Source organism: Megalops cyprinoides, chromosome 22 (genome assembly GCF_013368585.1).
Source record: "Megalops cyprinoides isolate fMegCyp1 chromosome 22, fMegCyp1.pri, whole genome shotgun sequence".
Lineage (NCBI taxonomy): Eukaryota > Metazoa > Chordata > Actinopteri > Elopiformes > Megalopidae > Megalops > Megalops cyprinoides.
Genome location: NC_050604.1, coordinates 18856805 through 18883687, shown reverse-complemented (window position 1 = coordinate 18883687; position 26883 = coordinate 18856805). Strand labels below are relative to the sequence as shown.

The following is a 26883-nucleotide window of genomic DNA, read 5'->3' as shown; positions in this document are numbered from 1 at the left end:
CTCTCCTCCCAACCAGAAAGCCAAGTGCTTTATCCTAACCCAGAATCACATTTACAAATACTTTCCTATTAATAACAGTTATGCATCTGCAGCTTACTGTATACTGCTCAATGCCAACACCTACAGTATCATTAATACCATTTAACTTTTCATAAATATCATTTAAAAACATCAACATGGACAATTTTTGGAATAGAAGGTAATTTTATCTTTTTACAGCAGCGTATCTGCCTCGCTCTCCTCTCCACCTCCTCTCAGCGGCTTCACCTCCCTCCTTCACAGACACAAATCCCACACACGCCAGCTTTCAGCCACATCAAGAACAATCGTCTCTATTGCCTGCAATGTATCTGAAACGCATTCCCCTCTCAGCCCCGCCATTTGTGGTGACACGCGCTGGCGAGAACACGAACGACCGACACGTCTTGATGATATCCGAGAGAGAGAGAGAGAGAGAGAGAGAAAAAATCCTCATTTCTGCGCTGAGTCACAGAGGACCGCAGCGAGGCGTAATCCCAAAACGCTGGGAGTCGCTCAATGCAGTGTCGGGATAAACCTTCTGGTGGTTCTCATCGCTCAGGGAGACGGCCCGAATCCTCAGAGCTGCGGCTGATCACAGAAGCGCCGTCTCCAGGCGCACAGTGGCCCACATGCCCACCAATTAGCATGGCGTTAGCAGCGGTAACGCAGACCGGTCACACACGCAGAGGCCGGCAAACCTGCTCCCTCTGTGAACCGATGAGCGTAATTCATTTTGCTCTTCCACGGCGCCTCGAGAGGTTTATGGAATATTTAAAGGGAACAATTAAAGAATGTTAAACAGGGGTGGGACAGGATGATCTTTGAGCAGCAGAGGATTATTACAGATAACTTTAATTAGCCACTGACGAGGACAGCTCTGCATCCAAGGAGTGAGTCAGATTAAATCCCATACATAATTAACATATTACACATTACATTACATCAAATATACATAGATACACATACACATAGATTTTACATATATTTTAGAGAATATATTTTTAGTTCAATAAACACATTGAAAATACATGTTAATTTCTGCCATTTTTGGTATTTTGCAAAATATTTCTGCTTTGCATTAATATATTTTAACTGTACTTACAACATAATCTTGGGCTGAACAACATATTTTTCAATATATTACTATATATCATTTCCGCATGGGGTGAGAGAGACCTCAGACCTAATTCCTAAGGTGATGGAAGCCAGTAAGAATTGCATTTGCCCCTCCTCAACCCAGCACCTTGAGCTTTCCCCAGCCGTACACATGGATCATATATAAAGATGAAAGCTACATATATTTGCTGGGAGAAGTAGAACGAGGGAGATAGAGGGAGGGTGGGAGGGAAGGAGAGAGCAATAGAGGGACTGGGGGGAGGGAAGGAGAGAGAGATATAGGGGAAAAGAAGAGCGATAGGGGGAAGGAGAGAGAGATAGAAGGGAAAAGGAGAGAGAGAAGGAGGGAGGGAAGGACAGAGAGAGATAGAGAGAAGGAGGGAGGGAAGGACAGAGAGAGACAGAGCAAGAGCTCCCCGTGTCCGGCCATCAATCCCTCACGGCTTGCGGCGCGAGGTCCGCCTTCGGCGGTGCCCGCCGCGCCACCTGCTGTGCTGCCACTAAATCACCGGCACATTAATTAAAGGCACATCAGTGCTCAGCCAATGGGAGTGAGCCTGTCTGCCCAAGCAGGGAGGGGAGGGGCCAGCGTGGGGGATACTGATGACATCAACATTTCAGAGACAGAGCTAGGCATCATGTGTGTATATCTGGGCTGCCACTCAAAATACACAGAAGTACACAGAGAAATTTACAGACCCGCGTACAAGCATCATGTTAACAGCTTTTGGCAAGTTACAAACTTTACAAATGAGTGACCCGGATGTAAACTGGTAAAATCTCCTGGCACAGGAAGTGAAATTAGCAGGTTTCCCCCTATGTATAAATATATTTGTTCATAAGAAAGTGTTCACTCTACTGTGTTATAAAACACAACCACATGCTGAAGCTTTTACTGAACACACCGCACACAAAGGGCTGAAATTTTAGATAAAGATGTAAAGCCGATATGGATGGAGCAGCACCACCTTATCTCCACAGAACAGGGACAGTCTTCCACTGACACGGCGCGGGGGGGCATGTCTCTGTAGCCTTGGGGCACAGACGAGCTGGCCCCCCCTGCTCACGCTGAGAGGAAATAAAGAACAGGCAGGTGGGCCCGGCGTCCGAGGCGCGTACAGTATAATGCATACAATGCAGTCTCACACGCTAAGGCTCAACTGGGCAAGAGTATGGCCGGGGATGGCTGGAGGGGAGCGTAGCTGATAAAACATGTGAACTGATTAATTAAAAGGTTAACAATGAGGGATCACAAGCATAGCAGGGCATTAGCCGACACCCACCTTTCCCTGTGATTCCCTATACTTATTCATATATGCAGAAAAAAAAGATTCACTCACACATGAATTCATTCATTTAAATATTTCAATAAAAAGCCACTGAACCAAGCACAGGCGGGGATTAACGTGTCAATGGATGAGGATGGGCCCATGAGGCACACCTTAAGCCTGTGCAGCTGGTCAGGGGGACATTAGCATGTGCTTAATACTGCACGGATCCTGGTGCTTCACAAAAGTCAGTTTAAAGGACACCTCATCTCACATGAGCCCAAATGTTTGTTATCACAATTTCCTTTAAAGAAATACAATGGGAAAAAAATCTAATCTAATGTATATGCACGTATCTCTAATGTGGTACATACATCAAACATGACAGTAATGGTGATAAATTCTCATTACCCTGTAGATAGTAAGTCAATAAACTAAAATTCTAAATAAAGAAAATTAATTAATTAAATAAAATGTTTCACCCAAATAAAAACAAGGACATGCTGTACTGTACAAGACCACGTGTCAGATTTTTTTTTTTAAATACACAGTACTTTCAGAATTTGACACAATATTACCTATTTCAGAATGTGCTAAAAAGAAAAGTAAACTACCCCTAAAAGGCACAAGGGAGGGTTGCCAGATTGATTCAGGCTGGCTCTACATCTCTGAACCCACAGCACCACTCTCTCTCTCCCTCTGACATACTGCAGCCGGGTTCCTGTGAACTCACATACGCTGTTCACACTAACGTCGAGCGCTGTCAGAGAGGGATACCGACGTGCTACCTCCCACTATATCTGAACACCGGGAGCCCAATTGCAACGCTTCCCACCAAAAGACAGGCAGACACCCGACCCCTCCACAACTCACTGCCTGTCCTGCTGGGGAAAAAACGATCACCCTCGCTGCGCTCGCACAAATGACTTCTGCACCCCAGAGAGGGACCCCCTCTCCTTTGGCATTCACACAGCGGGCACCCAGCCAACGGAGCCGTCGCCGCCACGGAAACGGCACTGAAGCCAGGAGAGTAGAGAAAGGGAGAGAGAGAGAGTTAGAGAGAGAAAGACAGAGAGAGGGAGAAAGACAGGGAGAGGAAGAGCCAGGGAGAGGGAAAGAGAGAGAGGGAGAGAGAGGGAGAACCAGAAAGAGGGGGAAAGAGAGGGAGAAAGAGGGGGAAAGAGAAGGAAAGGGAGAGAGAAGGAAAAGGGTGAAGGGTACTCACTTCGGAGAGAACGCTCCGTCAGCGCTACGTTAGCATCACGGCGCTTCCCGGGTTGCTGGCTGCGCTGCCAGAGGAGAGCGCCTTTCCCGCCGCCCAGAGACAGAGAGAGAGAGAGAGCTCGTATTCTCCTCTTTCCCAAAGCCCCCTCCCCGCCTCGCTCTCCTCTCTTCTTTCCCCCCTTTCTCCTGCCGCTGCTCTGTGGATCTGCTGTTCCCAGCGAGCTCCGATCCCTCAATCCCAGTGATTCCCTCTCCCGTCTCAGCAAAGTCAGAGAGAGAGAGAGAGAGGGAGAGAGAGAGAGAGAGAGCGCTGTAGAGGAGCCAGGGATAGAGCAACCAATGGAAAAAAGTAAGGGGGGGAAACAGAGGAAGAGAGCGGGAAAGCAACGGCGACCCGGGGAGGGAGAGGGTGACAGAGTGAGATCGAGCAGTAGCAAGAGAGAGAGATACAGAGAGAGAGAAAGAGAAAGAGAGAGAGAGAGAGAGCGATACAGACAGAGAGAGAGAGAGAGAGCGAGCGATACAGAGAGAGAGAGAGAGAGAGAGAGAGAGAGAGAGAGAAATGGGGTAGGGAGGAGTGGGGTCTGTATGCAGAGCTTCCTCTCCCTCACACACACACACACACACACACACACACACACACACTCACATTGTGGCTCTCTGCAAGCGTTAGCGTACACCAGCCAATGCGGTGCACCCCCCGACACAGCCCTGCCATTTGAGTGACCTGTGTCAGAGACCCCTGGGGAGACGGGCACGCTCCGCCATTGGGCACAGAGAGGACAGCGAGCACTGAGCACGCTCAGTAGAACTGCTGTGGCTGTCAGCCACCTCTCAGCTCTGCTCTCTCCTCTTCACCCCCCCCCTCATTCCTCCCTCCCATTTCCTCCCCCAGACCCTACTCTACCTCCCCTCACCTCCTTTCACCTCCTCAGAGGTGCACCAGCTTTGGGCCTGGGGGGCCTTCCAGCACTGGAAGATGTGGCAGGGGAGATGAGTGGAAACCAGCATTAAGTATGACCACATAGTGCTCTGCAGTCCTACAGGCCAGCACAACCTCTCAATGTTTACATAAACGGTTCTCTCACAGTACACCACAAGACTGGGAGGCAGGCTTTAATAGCAGTGAAGGAGGAAGATTAATTTATAGTTACACCTGCTCATATTGTCACGTACTACCAGGGGCTGTGAGGTGACGAAAAGAGAGATTTTACGTGCGAGGCTGGTACTGTGATCTTCAGCGAGGCCATCACATTACCACGGTGATGTTCACTACCCGCGCAGCCCAATAACAGAAGCTGCGAAAAGGACTATGCAACACGGCGCACTTCATCCAAGCGGTGGGCAGAACGGGCAATAAAACAAAAAGTGATGAGACAGCAGCGCTTAATTTTTCCCATAATGCCCTTGGAGAAAGCGGAGAAGCATTAGGATCCACAGCTGTATAATCACAGCCTGCACAAACGTTCATTCAGTTACTAGAGGCTAATTATTTGTCATTATCGCGAGGTACTAATTCAGCAAAAAACACAGAACCGTACTGATTCTATGTCCTTCACAGACACTGAGGGGTCTGTGTTCCCCCGCTCTCTCCACATGCCTCTTCCTGAGGTATTTTCAGGAGTGTCTACCTGCCTGTACTGGCAAGACATCAGGGATTAGCAGGTTGAAATTCTGCCTGGACACTGAGCGGAAAACACCCACAATTCACCTCTCACAACGCTGTCAAAATGTCAAGACATTTAAAATGGACCGTTTCACTCCAGCAGGGATGGGGATGCAGCCGGGCCTATTAAAGCATTCATTACACATTTATTTAAATCCCATCTCATTGAGATTCCTTCCATTTACCTAATGCTGAATTCTGCAATTCTTCAAACAAGTTAATTCTGACACATTTTAAAAGAACTTTTACAATCAGCTCAACAGCAAGCCCGCCTGACCGGAATAAGAAATTCGGATCAGAAGTCCCCACGGTCAATAATTCAGAGGTTTTAAATATGTAACTCCCGTTATTAAGAGCAGTGAGAGTAAAATATCAGGGAGGAAACTTCAAGCACTTTTACGTTTTATACATTTTAATTAAAGCTATTTTTTCCACACACAATAACTTCCACCTTTGGTGAAGTGCATTCCCCCCTAAATGACACCCTGCCCTGGACAGACCCATGCAAAGCCTGATCTGATTCCGGCAGGAAGAGAGCTGACCCTGGTGCTCCCCCTTGTGTTCACAGCTCAGTACTGCGCAGGAGCGCCGATGTCCAGCGATGATTCACACACAGAGAGGAGCAGGCGGCCCCTGCACTGCGCCCTTTTTCCCCGTGGGCTTCAGACCAGTTCTGGGGCTCTGCAGCCACAAGTCAGGGCTCGGTATTTCACATCAGGAGCGCCTCTGTGATCGATAAAGAGCTTTTTTTTTTTATATCGCCCTGCATCAGCAAGTATGTGGTTTACACACACACACACACAAACTCACAGAAGCATTTGAAGTGTTTGTGAGTACATGTGTGTGTGTGTGTGTGTGTGTGTGTGTGAGTACACACATATAAGTATATATATAGATATATATATATACCCCCCACCCCTCACTGGCATATTACAGGATTAAACTTTCATCACCACGTATCTTTATTTCATCAATCATTCATTCCCGCCCCCTTTTAGAAAGGGAAAAAAAATTGAACACTCAGGAATCATTAGTGTGACCTTTTGTCATGTGCAAGAATGCCTTCTAATGCATTCCACGCATGCATTCACAGGGTTGGCATAAATTACAACCCAAAGAAGAAAAAAAAAACAGCAAAGAAAAAAGAAAGAGGATGACGTAATGACTGCTTGCCTCGGCCAGCGCCATCAGCCCTGCCTTTAACATGCTTTTCCCATTACTGCAGGGACCGGGGACCTGAAACTTTTATAAGCTGCAGAGAGGAAGCAGGAGTGAGGGAAAGTAGAAGGGACAAACGGGACCCTGGCAAATCTCAAACTTTAGACGACTCCATCTCCCCGTCAGTCTGTCTGCCTGCAAACCTGCTCACTGTCTTCCTTCTACCGAGGGAGAAGGTCCTGTCCACGCTCCCCTACTGCAGAACAACTTCGATAAATGCTGGTTACTGTTTATCTATTTGTACATCCATGTCTTGTTTAGTCAGAAATTAAAAAAAAAAACAAAAAAAACAGTACATATAAAAAGACTAGTTCAGTTTCTCTGCGTTACACATCCTGAAGATAGCCAACACTTATCAGTTAAATTGAGATAAACATTGCTTTGGAAAAACAACACTCACCAGAAAATGAAACTTGGACTAAACAAAACTCTTCACAGAGGTAAACCCAGAGCAAACAACCCAGAGTTAAAGTTGGGATGACCTATACTCATATGTACCGCTGAAGTAAACCCAGTTTCTGTAAACTGAAGGCATTTACCGTCTTTGTGACAGAGACTATATGCAGTAAACTCAAAATCAAAACCTAGAACAAGGGTACCTCAATGACTCATAATCGTACTACTGAAACTGTCAACCTGTATAAAGCTTATTAACTGGATCAAAACTTTGGCACTCGCTAATGGAGAAAAGCAGACATGCTCTCCTGTGCCCCTATGTGATTGCATCCTTCTCCTTAGGAAAGAAGTCCTCCATCGAACCCTGGCCTGAAATTGGAGCTAGTGGCACAGCCAATCCCATACATAAAGAGATAAAGGAGGTGCTTCCACATGAGTCAGACGGAACAATGACTCCCGCAGGTGGTGTCGGATTGGACGGTCTGAGGTGAGCGGCGGGTGAATCCTCGCCACCCCGACGGGGCCCCGATGAGGCGCAGAGGCAGCGGACAGGAAGCTGCGGGTGACGGCGCCGCTCTTCCGTCGACCGGCGGAGGAAACGAAAACCGGTAGCCATTACAGCAGTACTCTGCTGAGAGCAGCCCGCCGGGCTACAGGCTGCATCAGCACAAAAGCCCCCAGACAAAGGCGGGACTGAGAGCCGAGCGCCGAGCCGCTAATCAACACCCTAACGTGTTCATTCTATCTGCTGAATTTATCTACATGCTTAATGCATACACGCCATCTTAGCCTTGTGAGTCACGCCTGCTAAGAGAGGCTGCCACATAAATCAATGGGTAAACACACAGAACGCAGGGCGCAAAGCGCTCTCCGAGGATGCAGACAGAATGTGTGACATCACCAGGACGCTTCTCAAGGAGTACACGGAATTATTTGTCACTATCAGAATGCTTCTCCTAGAGTGTACAGAATATCTGACATCATCAAGATGCTTCCCGCACAGTACATAGATTGTTACACCAGAAATACATGTTCATCATGACACGCACCTTCAAAGGCACTAAATGAAAAAAAAACTATCAATCAACCGATAAATGTGCTGCGCTGCAATTCATGAGCTTCTCAAATAGAACATTAGCTCATTAGCTAATAAACAATGATATTTGTCTCGCAGAAAGCAATTTAAAACCTAAAATTCAACAGCGAACAATTCCCACCTCTGAGTCCATCAGGCTAAAATAAATAAGGGTCATAATTTTCACAACTAAGGTCAAAAACGTGAGCGCCCACATGTGTAATTACCGCGCTTTAAACGACAGGGCCCTTCAGGAAATGGGTACGGCACACGTTTTAAGCGAGAGAGAGAAAAAAGGAAAAGCTTGGTAACCATGCCATTAGTATCAGCTCCAAAAAGACTTCTCCCCTGAGACCCTTCTGAGCCGGGAGGGAGAAGACCTCTGTGACTCTAATTAGACCAGCTCTCTCTGAAGCAGGATTAAAAAAAAAAACGGCAAGAGGCAATTTGTTAAATGCCAGATCGATGGCGGGCCGATGAGGGGGGACTTTAGAGAAAGCTAACACGCTGCTCCGGCTGCACTGAAACCTCCGCACCTCACACAGAGAGACAGGGCCTAACAGGGGTGCTTTCTGCGGTTCACAGGGGCGCAGGCCGGAGACCCTTTTAAGAGGCTATTGAAAAACCTTTTTACCAAGCCGTGACACAAAAGCACAACCACACAAATAAATGAGAGAAACTGCCGAACAACACCGGCCCCGCAGGAATCTCCGCAATATCAAGAATCAACAAATGGCCATATTTCATCCCCCCTCTGTGCGGCATTCACGTTTCTCCTCCGTAAGGGGTTACATGCCACAAGCAACACAGTCAAACAAAGGCCCAGAGTCGCGGCACATTCACAAATACTCTCCAGCGTCTCAAACACCGTGCAGGAACAGAGAGAGTCAAACCGCCATGTAAGACCGACGCTGTTAAAGCCTCTGTTGGCGGACTGACCTGCCGTTGTCGCGGCCCACACCCCAGACGCGGATGCTGACAATGGGCTGAGAGTGGAGCACACTGCGGCCCATGGGGTCCACCAGGTTCAGCATGTTGTTCTCCAGGATCAGGTACATGTCCTTGCCCTGGGGTGGGGGGCACAAAATGGGGGGGGGGGGGGGTTTAGAGAGGTACACTCAAACTGCTTTCAGCTTTCAGTCACACAGAACGAAACTACTAAACTAAAACTGAGTTCTGAGGGGCGTCACAGTACAATGTGCAAAGTACAATACACTCATGGGTAAAGAGGTAGCAGAAGCGTTTACATACTCATAACATTTTCCATTACTTGACATGCTAACACCTTCCTGTTCCTTGCATATTTACTCCACATGTTACTGAGAAGGCAAAATGCTCGTTGGCTGTATGTCTTAATTAAATTGTGTGTTAAACTGAGTGCCTGAGCCACCTGTTCTCCCACTAACCAGCAGAGCGCAAGGCTCAGCCTTCTGCAGTAAGCGCGTCATGCTGACAGGAACCGAAAAGGAACAGGAATTAATCTTTTAAAAATGAAACAAAAGGAGACAATTACTTATGACAAGAGTCTGAGGCATGAAAGAAGCACCAGCTGTAGTATCAGTGTTAATACTACATCTGTTGAAGGGAAGTGGGGGGGTTAAATACTGAGCTCTGTGACAGAGGTATAATCTGTGGATGTGGAAGATTTCATTACAGTGATCCTTGCTGCGGTAAAATAGCTGTGTAGCACGGCGGTAAAGAGTAGGGCTTGTAACTGAAAGGCTGGTTCAGTTCCCTGAGGTTTTGCTGTACCCCTGGGCATGATACTTAAAACTCCCTCAGTAAATATCCAACTGTATAAATGGATAACATATAAAACTGTAACCTATGGAAGGCTCTCTGGATAAGAGCATCTGCTAAGTGACAATAATGTAATGCAATGTAAGGTGCTGTATGGGTGCGCAGCTGATGAGGACTGTACCCCTATAACAGTAGCTAACTGCAGCCTCTACACTCCTTTTCCCGAGGTGAACTAATGAACGACAGACAGAGGCAGGAGAAGAATGAAAAGGTAATGAGGAGGGGAGGAGGGGATCCTCCCGTCCCCTGTCCTGTCATGTCACATTAAACACCGGGCTGTCGGGACCCAGACAGACGCAGAGAGAGAGAGAGACAGAGAGCGAAAAAGGCAGACAGTGAACGGAGGCAGGGCAGACAGCACTGGGTATTCTTATTATTATCCCAAGAACTTTCTCCCTTGTCCCTCTCTCTCTGTTCTAAAAGCGTAGTTAATGCCCCGGACCTCAGGTAACACTGCCAGGCCACTGAAAAGACTAGAGGGCATTCTCACACACTCTGTTTCTGTACAGCCAGCTTTAGCAAGCCACTGCTGTACACAGCACCCTGTTTACAATAAGCACATTGCAACAGGGTTGATTTACTGTCTTGAATTTACTAATCAACTTACATCAACTGCTTATCATTCAGGGTGCAACTCTATCAAACAAGTGACATAAGACCAGAGGTGAGTTTCAGGCAGATTCACTGCCTTGGTCTTCATTTGATCTAACCTGTTTAGTCTTTCAAGGAAAGTTGTAGAAAGCTGTCTCTTCAAAAGCCATTACCCTGAGAGTTAACGACGACAGAGCGGCAGCCCCGTTCACCGCTCAGTCCTTTCCCTCTCGCTGTAGGCTATCTGTGGCATTCTGCACTCTGTCTCCACACTGGGAGCAAAGCTTAATTAGGCTCAATATCCAGAGCCATGTCCTCCCTCTCCTCCCTTGCCCTCCGCATGAGCCTGAAAGTCTCCAGCGTCTCTGGTTCTGAAGCTCTGCATGTTCTACAGGTCAGTGGCCGCTTTTCCTCCTGGAGTCGACTTCAGAGGCAGAGAACAGTGTTAAGCTCTCTGAAAACGGGTGTGGATCCAATTTAACGCTGAGGATGTTGACCTCTTAGATTCTCTGAGAGAAGTTTTATGCTAGTGTATTTGTGTGTCCTCTATGAGTGATTAATGTACTAGAAACAATGCACATTCAAAGATCTCGCCTGTGTTTTTATTCCATATATGTACCTCCTTGCTGCTTCTGGCAGCCTCTGAAACCCTCACTGTGACCCCCAGAAACCCTTGTCCTGATCCATCCCGAATTTATGCACCCCCTCCCTCCGCTGCCACCCCCACCCTCATCACCGGCAGCTCCCCCTCCCCTTTGCCCGCCCTCAGCAGGTCGCCCTCACCTCTCCCCAGATCCCCACAGTGTCTCTGATGTCGTTCTTGCAGTAGGACAGCTGGCGGATGCAGTTGTTAACGGCAACGCTGCTTTTCCCGGGAGCCAGGTCCTCCTCAGCCATCTCCACCCAGCCCAGAGAGCGCACCGCGAAACACTAAGGGACACAGAGAAAGAGAGGGGGGTGGTGAAGGTGAGAGGGTGAGACCAGATCACATGCAACACTCATCCCAGGGAAGCCAGCTGCAGCTTCTGTTGCGGAGTTCATGGTCACCGCAACTCTGAGTAGCGCTGGGTCAAGGTCAAGGCCGGACTCACGCTCTCCACGTCTTCACTAATGTCTCACTATGCCCCGATCACACATTTGAGGGTCAATCTGGCAGCACCCAAACATCAGCCAGTCAGCCCGTTACAACCATGAGACTGTAGCAGAGTTTTAACCGCGTCATTACCCCCCCTGCTGCTGAATGCTGTTGAATTCCAGGTCATGAAATGTCCATTTTTCGGTTGAAATCCAAAGGTTTCAACATTCTTTCATTAGCTGCCTTTTAGAATGTACATTCAAAACAAAATGTCATAGATATATGCACACAAGCACACTCATAAGCATTCATGCAAATACACAGGCAGACACACACACGCACGCACACACCCACACACACACACACACACACACACGCACACACGCACGCACGCACGCATGCACGCACACACACACACACACACACACAGTTTTTTCTGCACTCGGTGAGGTGAGAAGGAATAAAGCCTGCATCACACAGCGGGCTCAGATGCACATAAATCTCATTTTACGAGCCAGGAAGGACTAGAGCCGCATAGCAGAGCCTCTGCCATCTCTGCCGCTGCTCCTCTGGGACCTACATCCTGCCGCTCAACTCCCTCAACAGCTGCCTGCTTAGCACCAAACCTTCAGGTCATATAGCTCGTTATTCTGAGCTCACACTGTGTACACACTTAGGTAACCCTTGTGAAGTTGGCTCTCATGCACACATCTGTGCACATGTCTATGGGAGCATCCCGGCACCTGGATCTCTTTGGTGCCACTCACAAAGAAATATGACTCGGGCAGCCAATCAGCCCCCACCTGGGCGTGGTCACAGCAAGAATGCTGTGATGTCACAGTCTGAGCAGTACACCATTACTGATGCGTAATGGCAATGTAGCATGGCTGAGTATATCTAATTGGAGATACAGGTGGATGACACTCATAGACATCTTTGCTTCTAGACTTTCTTCTAGATAACAATATACGTATCTCAATAACTTCAATATTTCCTTGCAGGTCAAAATTTTTTTGTGCCATGGGAATGAAGTGGAGCTGTAGATGAAGACATGAGGTATGACATAAAAAATGAAAATTACACAAAAAAACAAACCTGCAAAGTGTCACACCAGACCATAAGAGCAAAACACGTACAAAAAGACTAACATATTCCCATCTACATATTTTTTTATCTATTAAAGAAGACTTCACCCACGTGCAACATCCCTACACCCACTGCTGGTTTCTAGCATATGGAGCCGCTACCCTCACAACAGAGTGAGTCAGAAACCGCTGCCTGTGTACCTGAGGATTCTGCTTTAATACAGGCGCCGTTCGCTAAGAAGCACATCTGTCACATTCGGCTGGGCCATCTCCATTTCAGCGCTATAAAGAGGCTTTTTTTGTTTCATTGTTTTGATACCGCGGCTTAATGCAGTTTGCAGAGGTATTGCATGGAGGTCATCTGCCGTAGGAGCATACGCTTTCAGTGAAGCTGCTTCTTTGAAAAGTGGCAAATATATCTCGGTCTCTGAGGCTTCAGCCATGGCCTGAAATGTACTCTGCTTCTACAATGCTATCAGGATGTGATTGGCAGTCAGCTTTGAGGACTAGCCCTGCCCTCCATTATCCATTTGCTTAACATTTACATTTACATTTATTTATTTAGCAGACGCTTTTATCCAAAGCGACTTACAAAAGTGCATACAGCAAGTATGCCCTTATTCTTGCCCTTATTCTTAGCACACATTTGACATGCAGGTGGAGCAATTATTGAAGCACTGCATTTTGGGAAACCTGGCTGAGGGCACAACGTCAGTGCCTCGGGCTGTGGATTTCAACCCGCTGGTTACGAGCCCAGGTGCTTAATCACCCGGCTCCCTGTTGACACCTGTCAGTCTCTCTGCAGCTGGACGACATCCACACCAATCCGAAACGCAGCTCTGAAGAAGCGGTGCCTGCACTCCCCGCCCACCTCCAACCTTCCGCACCTCCGTCCTTTTCACCGAGGGGGTCAGCCTATCAGTGCGCCGCAGAGCCAGAGGGCGGAGCTGAAAGGAGAGCGCTCCGACCACAGGCAGAACCTCCGCGGCCGCCGCCGGAGCCCGTGCGCGGTCGCAGCCGTTCCTCCCGAGCGCGGCCTCCGCAGCACGCACGATTAAGAGATGGGGTGTGCCGTGCTAACAGAGGGGGAACCAGGACAAGAGAGGCGGGAGCGCCACCTCCGAGAGGTCAGGCGAAAACCAGGCGCTAATGAAGCTGCAGAGGCTGCCACGGAGCCAGCCTGAAGCACAAGCATGCACGAGATGAACAAAGCCTCATACTGGGATCAACCTGGGACACAGAATACGCACTAAAGGCGAACAGGCTATGACGCAGCCACAGGCCCCAGCTCCTTACACATACATATTCATACTCCTTCCTACACAGGAACAAAGAACATGTCCTACTGTGCATATCAAAACTGTGCATTTTGGATTCTGTACACATTAAGAATGCTAGGATGCTAATCTCAACAGCACCAGACAGCTGAAATTCAGATGAATTCGGAAGAATAATGAACTTTAATCCAGAGAGCTCTCTGAAGTGCCTCGACTGACGGATGCTCCTCGGAAGCCCCCCTTTATCTTCCAGCCTGTATGGCGTCCGTGTCCTCAACAAAGCCAGGATGAAAAGTAACAGGGCTGGGAGGAGCGAAAATCTCTCATACATTAAGATTTGTAGTTCTGACAGCGCATTAAATATGAATGGGACGGGTGTCACTTGAAGCATGTGTTTAGAGACCTGGGTCCTGGAGCAGAGCCTGTAGCAGCAGCTCCCAGAGGCTCCTGGGAGGTCCTATAATAAGTATTGAGTTGTGCAGAAAGACGGCGCCTTGCTACAGCCTGACTATTTATTCTTCCCTTTTTCCATGCATGACCTTTCATGACTGTCCCCCCTGCCAAAGGCCCCGTAAACTTGCACATGATATTTAACCGTGTGACGTTTGAATGACTCCGGAGACCTTTCACAGCAAAAGCACCCGGAATGACTGCCATTCAAGCGTCTCCTGGATACCTAACCCAGTGTACACTGAACATCCCTTTGGCTAGGGGAGGTCAAAATAAATCAGTCTTTTGAGAGAAAGACCCACACTGCCAACCACGGGACACCAACTGAGGAAATACTGATGCGCAATGGAACAAATCTTTGACTGGCTTTTGTACACTGAGGGAAGAGAAAGAGATGCGCACACCCTTTCCACTAGCGCTGGACGTGAGCCCTGAAGTCAGCTGGCTGTGTTTCAGGACTCGCACTCATTAAAGAAGACAAATTGGACAGCAGACACCTTATGACTGGCCTATACTGCACACAAACAGTTACCTACATTCAAAGCCATGTCCAAGTACTATCTACAGGAAGTCTAATTATGCAAGTGCAATGAGTATTGCCTTTATTTAGTACAAGGTCATTTGAGTCATGAGTTTATACAGTAGGAGAGAACCTAAATAATGCATCTTAATTTAAATAAAGCAGATCAGCTTTGTCTCAATCAGCGTTTACTGACCTCCTCTGCCCTTGCCACAGAAAGCAAAGGAAACAGGTCGTGTGTATAATACGTGGCTGATTACAACAGAAATCGCAATACATGACTTGGATATAATGTATGATTGCACAACTTAGTGTTACAACATTCCTGTCAAAGTTCTAAAGGTGAGGCAGGTGAATTTTCAAATGCAGCTGTTTCTTTACACTCTTCCTCAGCCTCCGTTGGGTATTCATGTGGGCTTTCCACGGCCTTCTCTGCACTCAGCTGCCTGACAGTGTCTTTGAGTCTCATCAAACAGACGCTGATGTCATCTCAGAATGCACCGGGACAGAACTTCACAGAAACTGAAGACTACAGCGTAGCATGTTCATGCACTTTGGAAACAACATTTCCAGTCTTTACGTAAAAAACATCACAAACTACTATTTACTTCACATGTAAGTTGACCTTATTTATGCTAAATAAATAAATCAAAATGAGTAACAATATAAGACCACCTCCACACACACCACCCAGTGAGAACACTCCATCCATTTTCTTCTTCCTTTTTCTGATCGTTACTCAGTTAGCAAGATCCTGCTGTCCCAGGACATCACTGTCTGCATGGCAACACATCCATTTTTCATTGGCTCATTAAACATGGCACACTTTAAAGAAGGAGGAACAGAAGCACTTCGGCTAAAATCCCCGGGTAAGCACAACCCCGTCCCCTCCAAAGGGAATTCAGACTAACGGAGGGGAGGAGTGATGAATAATTAGAGGGCCAGCCACAGTTCACTTGGCCTTAAAACTCCTCTAGAAATTTCCAGGCTTTCAATGCCTCGGAATGTCGCTGCCATTGTTTCCCAGCAAGTTTCCCATCACCACCCAGCTGACGGACACGCTGACCAATAACAAAACAGCTAGAACCAACAGAGGAGTCGTCATGGGAACTGAGAACATCACATAGATTACATCAGAGCTAGGCCCCTTTATGTTCAGGAGTTCCAAATTCTAAATTCCACTGGCCCTTAACTGGCCCTTAGTTCCAAAGTGATATCACTGTTGAACCGCAGTCTTGGTACGTCAGAGAGTCTAATGCTTGTCCTGGCCACTGAAGGTGCCCTATTCAGCTAGCGCAGGTGTGAGATTTACACTGCCTCTGATCAGGGCTCTGCAGGAACTCTGTTATTCACTGTAATTACCGCCCCCCCCCCCCCCCCCCCCCCCCCCCCACACACTCCCCCCTCCCACGGCCTTTGCAAGGCCAGCTCAGAATGACAGCTCTCTGGTGACCGCCCCAGGGAAGGCGCAGACAGAGCAGAAATTAAGCGCGGGGCAGAGGCAACGTTAACACTTCCTGCAGACCTCAGACAGGGTCCTACCTCAGCTGCAGCCGTAATGAGGAATGGGTTATTTATGAAGCCTGACTGCGGCCACCCTGTGCTGCTGCTAGTGGATATGGGCCAAGGCCTACTATACCTGCACTGTATCTCACACACACACACACACACACACACACATGCATAGACACACACACATAGAAACTTAGGCAACCACACACAGGCACTCACACCATACATGCACACACACACACACACACACACACCCACACATACACAGACCAATGGGCAGGTGAATAAACTGGATCACAGAAATATTACATCCCACCTTCCCTCTTAACCACCATTAAATTTCAATGACTCCTAACACTGCCCTACCTTGGACATGCAGCAACCACAACTGGACTATGTACAGTAGTAACCTAGACCATGTGTTGCAGCAAACAGAACTTCAGACCACATACAGAAACGGGTGGAAATGTGGACTGCATACAGCACTGAAAGGAGCTCTGGGCCATGTGTGCTACTGAGCAGTATGATGTAGCGTAGCGGTAAGGAGCAACTCGTAACCAAAAGGTTGCTTGTGCGATTCCCCACTGGAGCACTGCTGTTGCACCGCTTGGGCAAGGTACATAACCCACAACTGCCTCAGTAAAAATCCAGCTGTATAAATGGGTAAAACGTCAAAAAACTGTAACCTATGTAAGTCGCTCTGGATAAGAGCGTCTGCTACGTGGCAATAATGTAATGTAATGTTAGATGTATGCCAGAGAGAGTCAGCTGTGGGTCCTCTTATTGCGCACCACCATGGTAAAGAGCTGCCGCACCGTTGCCACCACACCTGACTGCCTGTCACGCCGCGGTTATTGCATGCCGATAACTGAGCCTGCCCTCCCGCACGGCATTCTTTGCACCGCTGTTAGGACGGGACATCTGGACGCGTGAGGCTGTCTGCCAAGCCAAGCGGATAAATCAGACCCCGCACAGGCGCATCGGCGCGTGTTTGCCGCCCGACGCACGCCGCAGGGATTAGAATGGATTCTACCGCAGCCTGCGGCGGGAGCCAGCGACGGCAGACAGCTACGGCAGCGAGGCTAACGGCCGCACACTGACGTGATGACAGCTACAACCACTACAGATTACTGTGATAACAGGGGATGTGGCTGTGAGGTGCCGATACAGACCACCCGATCACTCGCAAACAGGTGCGGCCATCTTGAGTCTTAATATGCCCACAGCGCCAGTCAAAAGTTTGGACACACCAACTTTTTTATTTTTACTGTTTTCCACATTTGAAAATAATAGTTGCGACTATTCAAAGCTATGAAATAACACAAACTGAATTATGCAGTGACCATAAAGTGTTGAACAAATCAAAACTATTTCGTATTTTAGATTCTTCAAGGTATCTAATTAAAAAAATGGAAAAAAAATTCATACACAGGCATCAACTTCACTCCATATTTGTTTAAGAAACAATTTTAAGAAACAAGCATTTAGGCATAATCCTTTAGATCAAAATGTCTTTGAATGCATGTTTCCCCATTATTTTCATTATCTTAATCAGGTGTGTCCAAACTTTTGACCGTTACTGTACATCACAATCCTTCCCTTCCATTTCTATGCTATTAACACAAATATACCCATAAGCAGATGCATGCCCTAGCCATGAATCTCACACTCAACATATAGATTAGTTATACTCTGCAATTTTAAAAGTAATGACCTGAGCAGAAAGGCACCTCATTTAGAAAAGAAGGCTAGTGGTACATAAATAGAACTTGCTCCACACTTAGATCATTGGCGATGTAGCTGTTTTTACATTCTACAGACCCTGTCTCAGGTGGATTTATGGTGTTCCACCTCCACTCTGCAAGGCTAATTACTGGTATGCCTTCTGGCCACCAGGGGGAGCACTGGCAGCAAGGAGAGCGAGTTGGTGGGGGGGGGTGGGGGTGGCATTTCTGCACCATCTCTCCCGGAATGTGTTCAATATTTCAGTGAGAGTCTCTCGGCAATATGAGCAGGCGGTCCGCAGAAGTGAGTCACAGGAGTGGGAGTTGGTATTGAAATATTTAACACACAAAGAGCAGTTCTATTTTGCTTCTAGTCAGCTGATATATGCAGGAAATTAGAGCAGTCCTTTTCTAGCTTGTCAACAATGAACATGAGACAGGGTAGGGCACACATTTACCAGGTGCACAACAAACATTTTATCCTAACTGTGAGAACATTTAAACACTGTAATAATGTTTTACAATGACAAATGCAGTATCTTCAATTTCTTTCTATCCCCTTAAGACATGTAAGTGTTTCAAAGCCTAGATCGATAGCTGCGACCATGCACCAATTTTTATGCTATCATGTTATCATATGTTTTCTCTGTGCCCGTCCAGTTATGCTCACCTCACGAAACTGGCATGCAGTTTTGAGGGTATTTAACAGTTCTTATTACAGTGCATTTCCAGCTGGTGGCAGCACTATGACAAAAAGGCTGTGTGTCAGTGTTCTGGTGTTCTAGAATGTACTGGATTTAGTGACCAGTCCCTTCCAATGACACCAGAGGACATTATACCACAGATGAAAAATATAAAAGCAATAAATCTATCCTGCAACCCTTCCAATTTATGTTTTCCTGTAATCCCTTCCTGGTAATTCCAGAAGGTAATGACTCCACAGAGCCAGAGAGAGCCTCTTATCTCTTCCTGTCATCTTTCCCTGTCTGCTGCGGATGGCTATCTCGTGAAAGCAGTGGAAGCCCCCTTTGCTCTGTACTCCCCTGAGCACGACTGACCTCTGGTCAGTTCTCAGAAAGCCAGCAGATCAGAGGCTGCCACCTTCACAAGCCGAGTCCTGATCAGAAATCAGTGGAACGGAAGGCAGTAAGGAGTAAGGGAGTACCTCCAAGTGGAATTTTATTCTTGAGTCCCTAGGGTACAGCAGTAGTCGGAGTATACAGTATACAGTATAGACTATGCACCATTTGACGGTTTGTAGCAGTGTCCATCAACATATGCTTAAAATAATATGTCTGTCAACAGTAACAGTACGCACATCCCATCAACAAGCGCAATAAAGCGTTTTGCCAGGAAACAGGAAGCGTGAGGGACGTAGAGTAAAAACCTGGAAATCTCTGGAAAGCGGGAAATAAACGGAAAGTAGTGCAGTTCTCAATCCGAACACTAGGTGGCAGTTGTTGCAAGCTTTTCCAGGCAAACGCACCAAATGCACCTTCTAGAAGCAGAACGAAAATGCTCCTAAAGATTGTACAGAGGATGATAAGACAATAGCAGTAAACAGATACATGGGTGGAGGAGGAAAGACAAGCAAATGCTAAAATATTATCTGATCTGGAAGAAAGGTTGCCTGTGCCCGATCTCCTGCTCACACCCATGCCGCCCATATAAATTTCGGCTGTGTTCTGGTCATTTTCAGGGGCTCACTTGTTCCTGATTTTCGGGGGGTTGGACCTCAGCCGAGGTGCAGTGTTTGTTCTTACCTTGGCCTCTGGGTCGCTGTTGATTCCTCCTGCGTCCTCCTCTTCTGGCTGGGTTGGGTTTCTGGAATGGAAACCGGGATCCGAATCAAAGCCAGCGCCAGATCTTCCCCTCACACACCTCCCCTCCACCCACCCCTAACACTTTCACACACACACCCCTTCCTGCAGACACTCTGTATGGAGGACACCCCCCCCCCCCCCACTGATAGATCACAAGCAAACCCAGCTCTTTCAGAAAGGCAGGGCGTTTCCAGAGGGAGAACTGATGACCAGCAGCCAGGGGTGACGAGACTGTATCTTTATATTAATGCTGGCAATATATTCCCTCAGAAAATCAGCAACCACACGCTTAGCCACGAAATCTTGCATCACAGTCAGTCAGCTCATCAACCACTCTGAAAACACATTAATACATTCCAGTGATTAGAATAATAGGAACGCATGATGTTTCTCTCATTGTCTCACGAGGTCGGCAACCTTACTCGGTGCCTCTTGTTTTGTGGTTGCAGTTCCAGTGCACCTCATGTTTGGAATATCTGTGCCGTTTCAGCTTCGCCATGGGTTGTTAATCTGCTCCGGTCAGAGGCTGAAAGCCAGACTCAGGGAGAGGGGTCTGTTTCTGTACTCAGAGGTACTACGGAGATCTGTGTGCAAGCTGCTTCTCAGACTGGGTGACAAAAATGCCTGGAACTGGGCATTCTTGTTGTGACAAGTCTAACCAAAGTTAGCATTTCACAATGGGGTTTACACTGTCAGTTAACCCCCAAGCAACATGCCTGTTTTCATGTTTTACACACAAGGTAGTAAAATGGCAACAAAGTGCAATTTTAAATAAATATTGAAATATTTAATTGATATTTAATTGATGTGACCAGCTTCAATGCTGGTACAGGCCACTGAAGTACACAAGTAAAGAGAATGGTGACAAACACACAGTGGCAATCATTTGTCATCGTCACTGTCAAGCGATGATCACTTAATCACCACTGTGGCTACGTTCGGATTGCTGGAAGACGTACTTTCAGCCATATTCAGCAGGGAAAAAGAAAGCCTAGAAATGATTATAAAAACACATACTGCTTGAATTAAGAGGCCCTCGGTTATGCAAGAAACTGGAAATGAAGTGAAAAAAAAAAAAAAAAAACGAGAAGAAGAAAGCCGCAATTATGAAGCAGAACAGATCGGTCCTTATTAGTCAGAGCTGTGAGTGTGAGTGTGCTGGGCCTGGCTCACCGCAGCTTGAGAGAGGCGTATCGCAGGGTGGCACCCTCAAACTCCTTCAGGCTGGGGTCAGGGTTCACTGTGGCTGCCTGCAGGTCCTGCAGAGAGAGGGGGTACTCGATCAGTGCTGTACAACTCCCCCCATCCCCCCACCACCACCACACACACACACACACACAAAAACATATACAAAACACATTCGTGGATGGGGGGGCTCCTTTAGCCTCCCCGAACACATTCAGACCCCGTCTCCAGCTTCTGCATACCCGCATGCATTGGTAAGGAAGCCAAAGGCCTGCTCCAGTGAAGCATATTACATGATAGTGTAACGACATGCCCAGCAAAAAGGAAACCAAATCTGTAAAGAAGAACAAACCGAAGACACGAGGTAAAAGCAAAAAGTAAAAAAAAAAAAAAAACCCAAATACATCATGAGTATTAACAATGCAGAGTAGAAATTATTCAGAGGCGGAAGGAGAAAACTCGCAATTAAAAACAAAGAAGCCTGCTGAGTGCTCTATTTCAGCCATTTTGGAACGGATGGTAAATTAAAAGGCGGACAGGGACGTGAATTAAAAGTGGAGGTGAGTGGAGGTGAGTCTGGGGCCGGATGAGAGAGCGGCAGCACATGCTTGCGCTTTACGCAGTGGGCTGTGCGTGGTGAGTATGTAAGCACACTGCTACCGTATACACATACGCATATATACTTGCCTTCCATATCTCACTATCAATTTTTCCCCCACTCAGCACAGCAAAATCACTCCACGGCTGTTTCTACGCACAGTTATTCGCGGGGGGGGGGGATGAAGGGAACACACGACCAGGAAAGGGGAGAGAGACAAGACAAGGCTGTTAGCACACTCCTTCTGACGTCTCTGTGGTCTAGTGATCGGGGTTAGCGGGCTCGTTGGGCTCCTCTGTGGAACCTTCAGGGCAATCGTTTTTTTTGAGCACACAGGATTTCAAAAGTGGGCAAACACACGTGTGAGACAGAACAACATTTAACATTTAGCAAAGTCATGTGGTATGGAACGGGTTCGGGGCTAGGAGTGAGGGAGAACGGGGTTAGTTTAAAAAAAAAACTGAATTAACACATCAAAAAGTGCATTCATGTCGCACACTGTGGCAACCGAGAGCTGAAAACATCTTTCAGCAATCCACATTTTAGTTTGAAAACGGAACAAAAACCAGAGGTGCAGTGGACCTGACAGGACAGGAAGCAGTGGGGCATAGCCTGGGTGGGTGTGTGTGTGTGTCTGTGTGTGTGTGTGTGTGTGTGTGTTGGGGGGGGGGGGGTCCTACCTTCTCATCCTCCTCTTGGTGCAGCTCTGCGTGATTCGCCTGCTCTGCCATGACCTTTAGTGATGATGGGCGGGGCTACAGAGAGGTGGAGAGCTCAGTACATCAGACACGCCCGACGGAAAAGTCAGCACAGCACAGCACAGCATGACAGAGCACACCACAGGACAGCATGACATAGCCCAGCCCAGCATCACCACGGGGACACAATGATCTCTCAGCGCAAGATCGCCGTCTGAGTCATCCGTCAGCGTTTCACTGCTCGCTGCCGTTCTGGGTCGTCTGTACGCCGATGTGCGCATTTGCATATTTCCAAGCCATCCGTCAACCTGTCAATATAGAGGTCAACGCTTCTATTCATTCTTAAGTTCCCTCCATCCACTCCGCTGATTCACCCATCAGCGTCGGGGACTCGCGCGCATCCCTCTGAATATATCGACAGCCTGCCCATCGATCTGAGTCGGCTGGGGAACGGATGCCCCTGACGGTCCCCGCCGCAGTGACCGGTGACCCCCGCTCCTCTCTGAGAGCGCCCGGCAGGTCCGCTCATGTTCATCCATCAGGCCGAACGTCGCCCTCCGCCAATCCATTAACCCGGGTGGTTCAGACGCCCCCCCCTCTCGGGTTTATCGACACCCCCGGACACTGAGCGCAAAGACGGATGATACGAATCCGCAGTGGAGAGGACAAACAAAGGCACGAATAAATGAGTGAGGTGAGAGGATTAGTCATGAGACAAACAAAGGAACAAAGCCCTGAAAAAGCCCTGAAGACACAGAATGGGTGAATGAATGGACGAAATGGGTGACTGGAAGAATGAATGAACTGATCTTGTATATTAGTGGAGACAAATATGGACAGAACAGACCAGATGAGTAGATGACAGATGGACGGAGATATGGATTTACAGAGGAAAAGGCAGAGGGTTGGGTGGATAATGAGTAAACGGACAGAGGTACTAAGGAGGGATAGGCTATTCGATTATTCAACAAACAGCTCTCTAACATTTTCCAATAGCCCTTACGATCCCTGCTGTCAGATTTAGGGTCAGATATAGCGCACTCTCATAGGGACCACTGGGAGTTTGCTTGAAGTTTTTCCTCAAACTAAACATCGGAATGAAAACACTATAGCCTTGAACATACAGTATTTCTGCTTTTTCCCCATCCTGAAAAATACTTAAGCCGTTCTTTTCCATTTCATTTCATGCTCCAAATAAATACAAATGCTAAATGATAACTGTAAACTGTAAACTGCAGCAAATTTTTAAAAGAAGAGCTCCGGGTGGTCCTTGAGGCCTACTCAAAGAGGGCACCAGTGTCTGCCACAGACAGGAATGTTCCAGTGTTTCAGAGGCAGCAGACTGGCAGTGAAATCTGAACAGATGACCACAGACGGGACACAGAACTGCAGTTAACAGGCCGCCCCATCTCTCTGTTTTTGGTAGATAACTAGACTACAGAACCAACAATTACGAACTTCCTTCATTCCACAGCCAATAGTAGCAGCAAGCACAGCTCAGGGTAGGAAGAACCTTTGCACACAGCACGTCCACTCTGCCCACGATCAGCCCAAACCCGACCACATCTACACTAGCGACAAACTCACGATTATGGCCACTCTTTATCGGATTAGAGGCCTCTGTTGAATTTAATTTCATTTTTATTTCCGTTCTGAATTAAAATTCCCCAATTAAATGTAAGAGCACTCAATTTATCTTCATTTCCTCTTTATTATGTGTTCCTTCTGAATGTGCACGTCTGCCTGTGTTCATACTGAGAGCGCAGACGATCGCACGGGGAAATGCGAGGAAAGTCGCACAGGGAATCGCGCAGCCCTGAGTTTAGGACTGAACGGGGCTGTGTGAGTGCTGCTCGCTGTGTCTCTGACAGGGACAGCTCTGGAGGTGAGCAGGAGCAGTACTGGCCGCAGTACCAGCGTTTAATGCAGCACTGCGGTCGGCACTGGGGCGGGGACGTACAAAGTAGCAGCTGTTGACGAATCCGCAGGAGGGCACGGAGGTGTCGGAGGAGGACAGGGGCAGGGGCTCCACCGAGCTTTCCGAGGTGGTGCTGCCCGAGCGCTGGGACGCCCCGAAGAACACCTCGGCGTGGGCAGAAGCCTGGAGGGCAGCAAGACAGACAGAAAGGGAGGGAGGAGGACAGAGAGGGGAACAGAGAATGAGAAAAATATAAAACACTGAATGGACAGGTGGCTCACATCCACAGATGGGATGCTTCAACTGCCCCAAAACTTCCTGAACAACTAAACGCTGCCGTTATCAGACAAAAAATTCTGCTGACGCTCCTAATAGTGGCGTTCAGTGCTTATCATCTCCTATCCCCAAACAGAGTGCATTATGTTACATCACTGGCATTTAGCAGGTGATCTTATCCAGAGTAATTTACAGAGGTTCCAATTTTCACATTACCCATTTGCACAGCTGGATATATGCTGACGCAATTCTTCGTTAAGTACCTTGCCCAAGGGTACAGCAGCAGGAGTCCTGCTCCTTACCACTGTGCTACACTGCTGCCCCGGAGTATCCCCTGCCCTATGAAATATATACAGTCCTGTGGGTCCTCTCCTTCCTGTGAGCAGTCAGAAGAGCAGGAGCAGACAAAGAGAAAGAGGAGGCAATCCCTATCAGAAGCGGAAGGGTCTGTGATTAACCGCACACAACCATCAGTCCCTTTCACAAGCGTCTCTACAGCCTCTCCATCCTCCTTCCACTGCTGATCTGATCAGAGACTTCCACAGTCAGGGCAGGACAGGACAGAACAGAGAGCGTCAGCAGGTCCTTTCGAGTCCTGCGGTCTTAACCACCGTTATAACCAAATGCCTCCTCTTCTCACTTTATGGAATGCAATTTACTTTAATCTAATTAAATTTAATTTAATTTAATTTAAATTCTTCAAGTGCCCAGCTGTGCCTTTGGAAATACGGAATGACTTTATTTCGGACACGACAGCAGTCCAGATTCTGCCCTCACTGCAGTATTGTAAAAGTTCCTTTTAATTATCCTTTTAATTACCCTCAGAAAACCTCTGTGTTTGCACAAATCCCCCCTTTGACCAGGTAACGTGCAGCGCGCCGTGTTCTGTGATACGCGCGCTGCTAACTGTGAACACAGCATGTTTCATTTAATTGACTGCATAATCACCTGCTTTCAGCGACAGTCTCAGTAAACTGGCTGCCGTGCCTCTCGCTGACTGGGCGCACAGCGCGTTTACGTCACGCCTGCCTCTGGGGTAAACGCAGGCCCCCGATGTCACATGTTCCTGTCTGCATGTCAAATCGTGACCCTTGAAATAACGTCTTCCTGGGACCCGTGGTGCTACATTCAGTCATGCATACATTCACTCCTCTGTGCGGGGTCTGAGCTCGTGCCCTCACCTCGTTCTCCGGGGTGGGCGAGGGGGTGAGGGAGCCCAGGGACGGCTTGCGGGCGTCCCGCAGGGCGGGGGGCGCGGGTTCGGGGGCGCCGGGGCGGGCTGCCGGCCGCTCCCACTGCGTGGTGCCCGTTGGGATGTGCCAGTAGTAGATGCCCGCCATGTCGGTGATCTTCTTCCATCCTGGCGGCAGGTCGGGGTCTGTCTGGAAGGACTGGTCGCTCCAGATATCTGTTCCCACACACAGGAGACAGGCGCCTTGTTACCAACTTGTTGTGCTGCAGTAAAATACATGTACGGACAGAGGTGAAACCACAACAATCCTGCTTTACTGGTACCCAGATGACTAAGCGAAAGTGATGTTTTGTTCTCAATCTATCCAAAGAGTGAAATAACACCTTGGTGTTGAAGATATTATTATGAATCCTCATACAGTAATTACACTTAGCTGACAGCCATATCCGGGGCAATCTAAATAATTACAATAAACACAACACCTCAAATATTCTGAGCAAGAACATCAAGGATACATTAGACATGTTAAAATAAGAATGCTAAGAAGGAATATGATACAATGCAGAACACAAGCTATGCAAACAGCCAATAGAGCGACTGTGTTGCTAACGAAACGTCTGATGGCAGTGAATGTGCTGAGTCATGGCCAACATGAGCAGAACATCTGTGAGCTCCGGCAGGTCCCACTCTTCACTGAGTGGGTGAGAGAGCTTGTCCTCAGTGACAGAGACACGTCACCTGTCTCTCACAACTGCCATGTGTCACCTGTCTTGTGCCAGTGATGTGTGACATGGCAGCTCACCTCACATAGGGTTTTTATATTATCTTGTGCCTGTTGCTTCATGTTTTTTTGTTCTTGGTTTTATGACAACACCAAAACCAACACAACACCAACACCAAAGACAATACACAACGATACACTGCACCAGTTCAACCAAAACACAATGCCAAAAGACACCATTACATCACATTCTTGCCATTTAGCAGACATCCAGAGTGACTACCATAGGTTACACTTCCAATTGTACAGCTGGATATTTTACTGTGGCAATTATGGGTAAGGTACCTTGTCCAAGGGTACTACAGCAGTGCCCCTGCAGGGAATTGAACCAGCAACCTTTCAGTTAGGAGCCCTGCCCTACACTGTTACCCCATAAAACCCAATGCAGCATCAA

At 47.9% G+C, this 26883-nt stretch overlaps 1 protein-coding gene across 13 annotated transcripts in view; it reads right to left on the bottom strand.

The window, feature by feature from the left end:
- The window catches only part of LOC118769413 (amyloid-beta A4 precursor protein-binding family B member 2-like), a 92293-nt gene that overhangs the window by 16627 nt on the left and 48783 nt on the right, over positions 1-26883 (bottom strand). For 10 of the 13 annotated variants that reach the window (XM_036516469.1, XM_036516471.1, XM_036516468.1 and 7 more), the window contains 8 exons: positions 25698-25924; positions 24283-24423; positions 22305-22379; positions 21714-21776; positions 21015-21100; positions 19782-19842; positions 11159-11305; positions 8924-9051 (listed from right to left, as the gene is read on the bottom strand). In XM_036516469.1, the coding sequence (XP_036372362.1) occupies positions 8924-9051; positions 11159-11305; positions 19782-19842; positions 21015-21100; positions 21714-21776; positions 22305-22379; positions 24283-24423; positions 25698-25924 (928 nt within the window). Of the gene's footprint in view, positions 1-3630; positions 3892-8923; positions 9052-11158; positions 11306-19781; positions 19843-21014; positions 21101-21713; positions 21777-22304; positions 22380-24282; positions 24424-25697; positions 25925-26883 lie in introns of those variants that run through there. The other 3 variants (XM_036516476.1, XM_036516477.1, XM_036516481.1) reach the window with 3 other exon arrangements.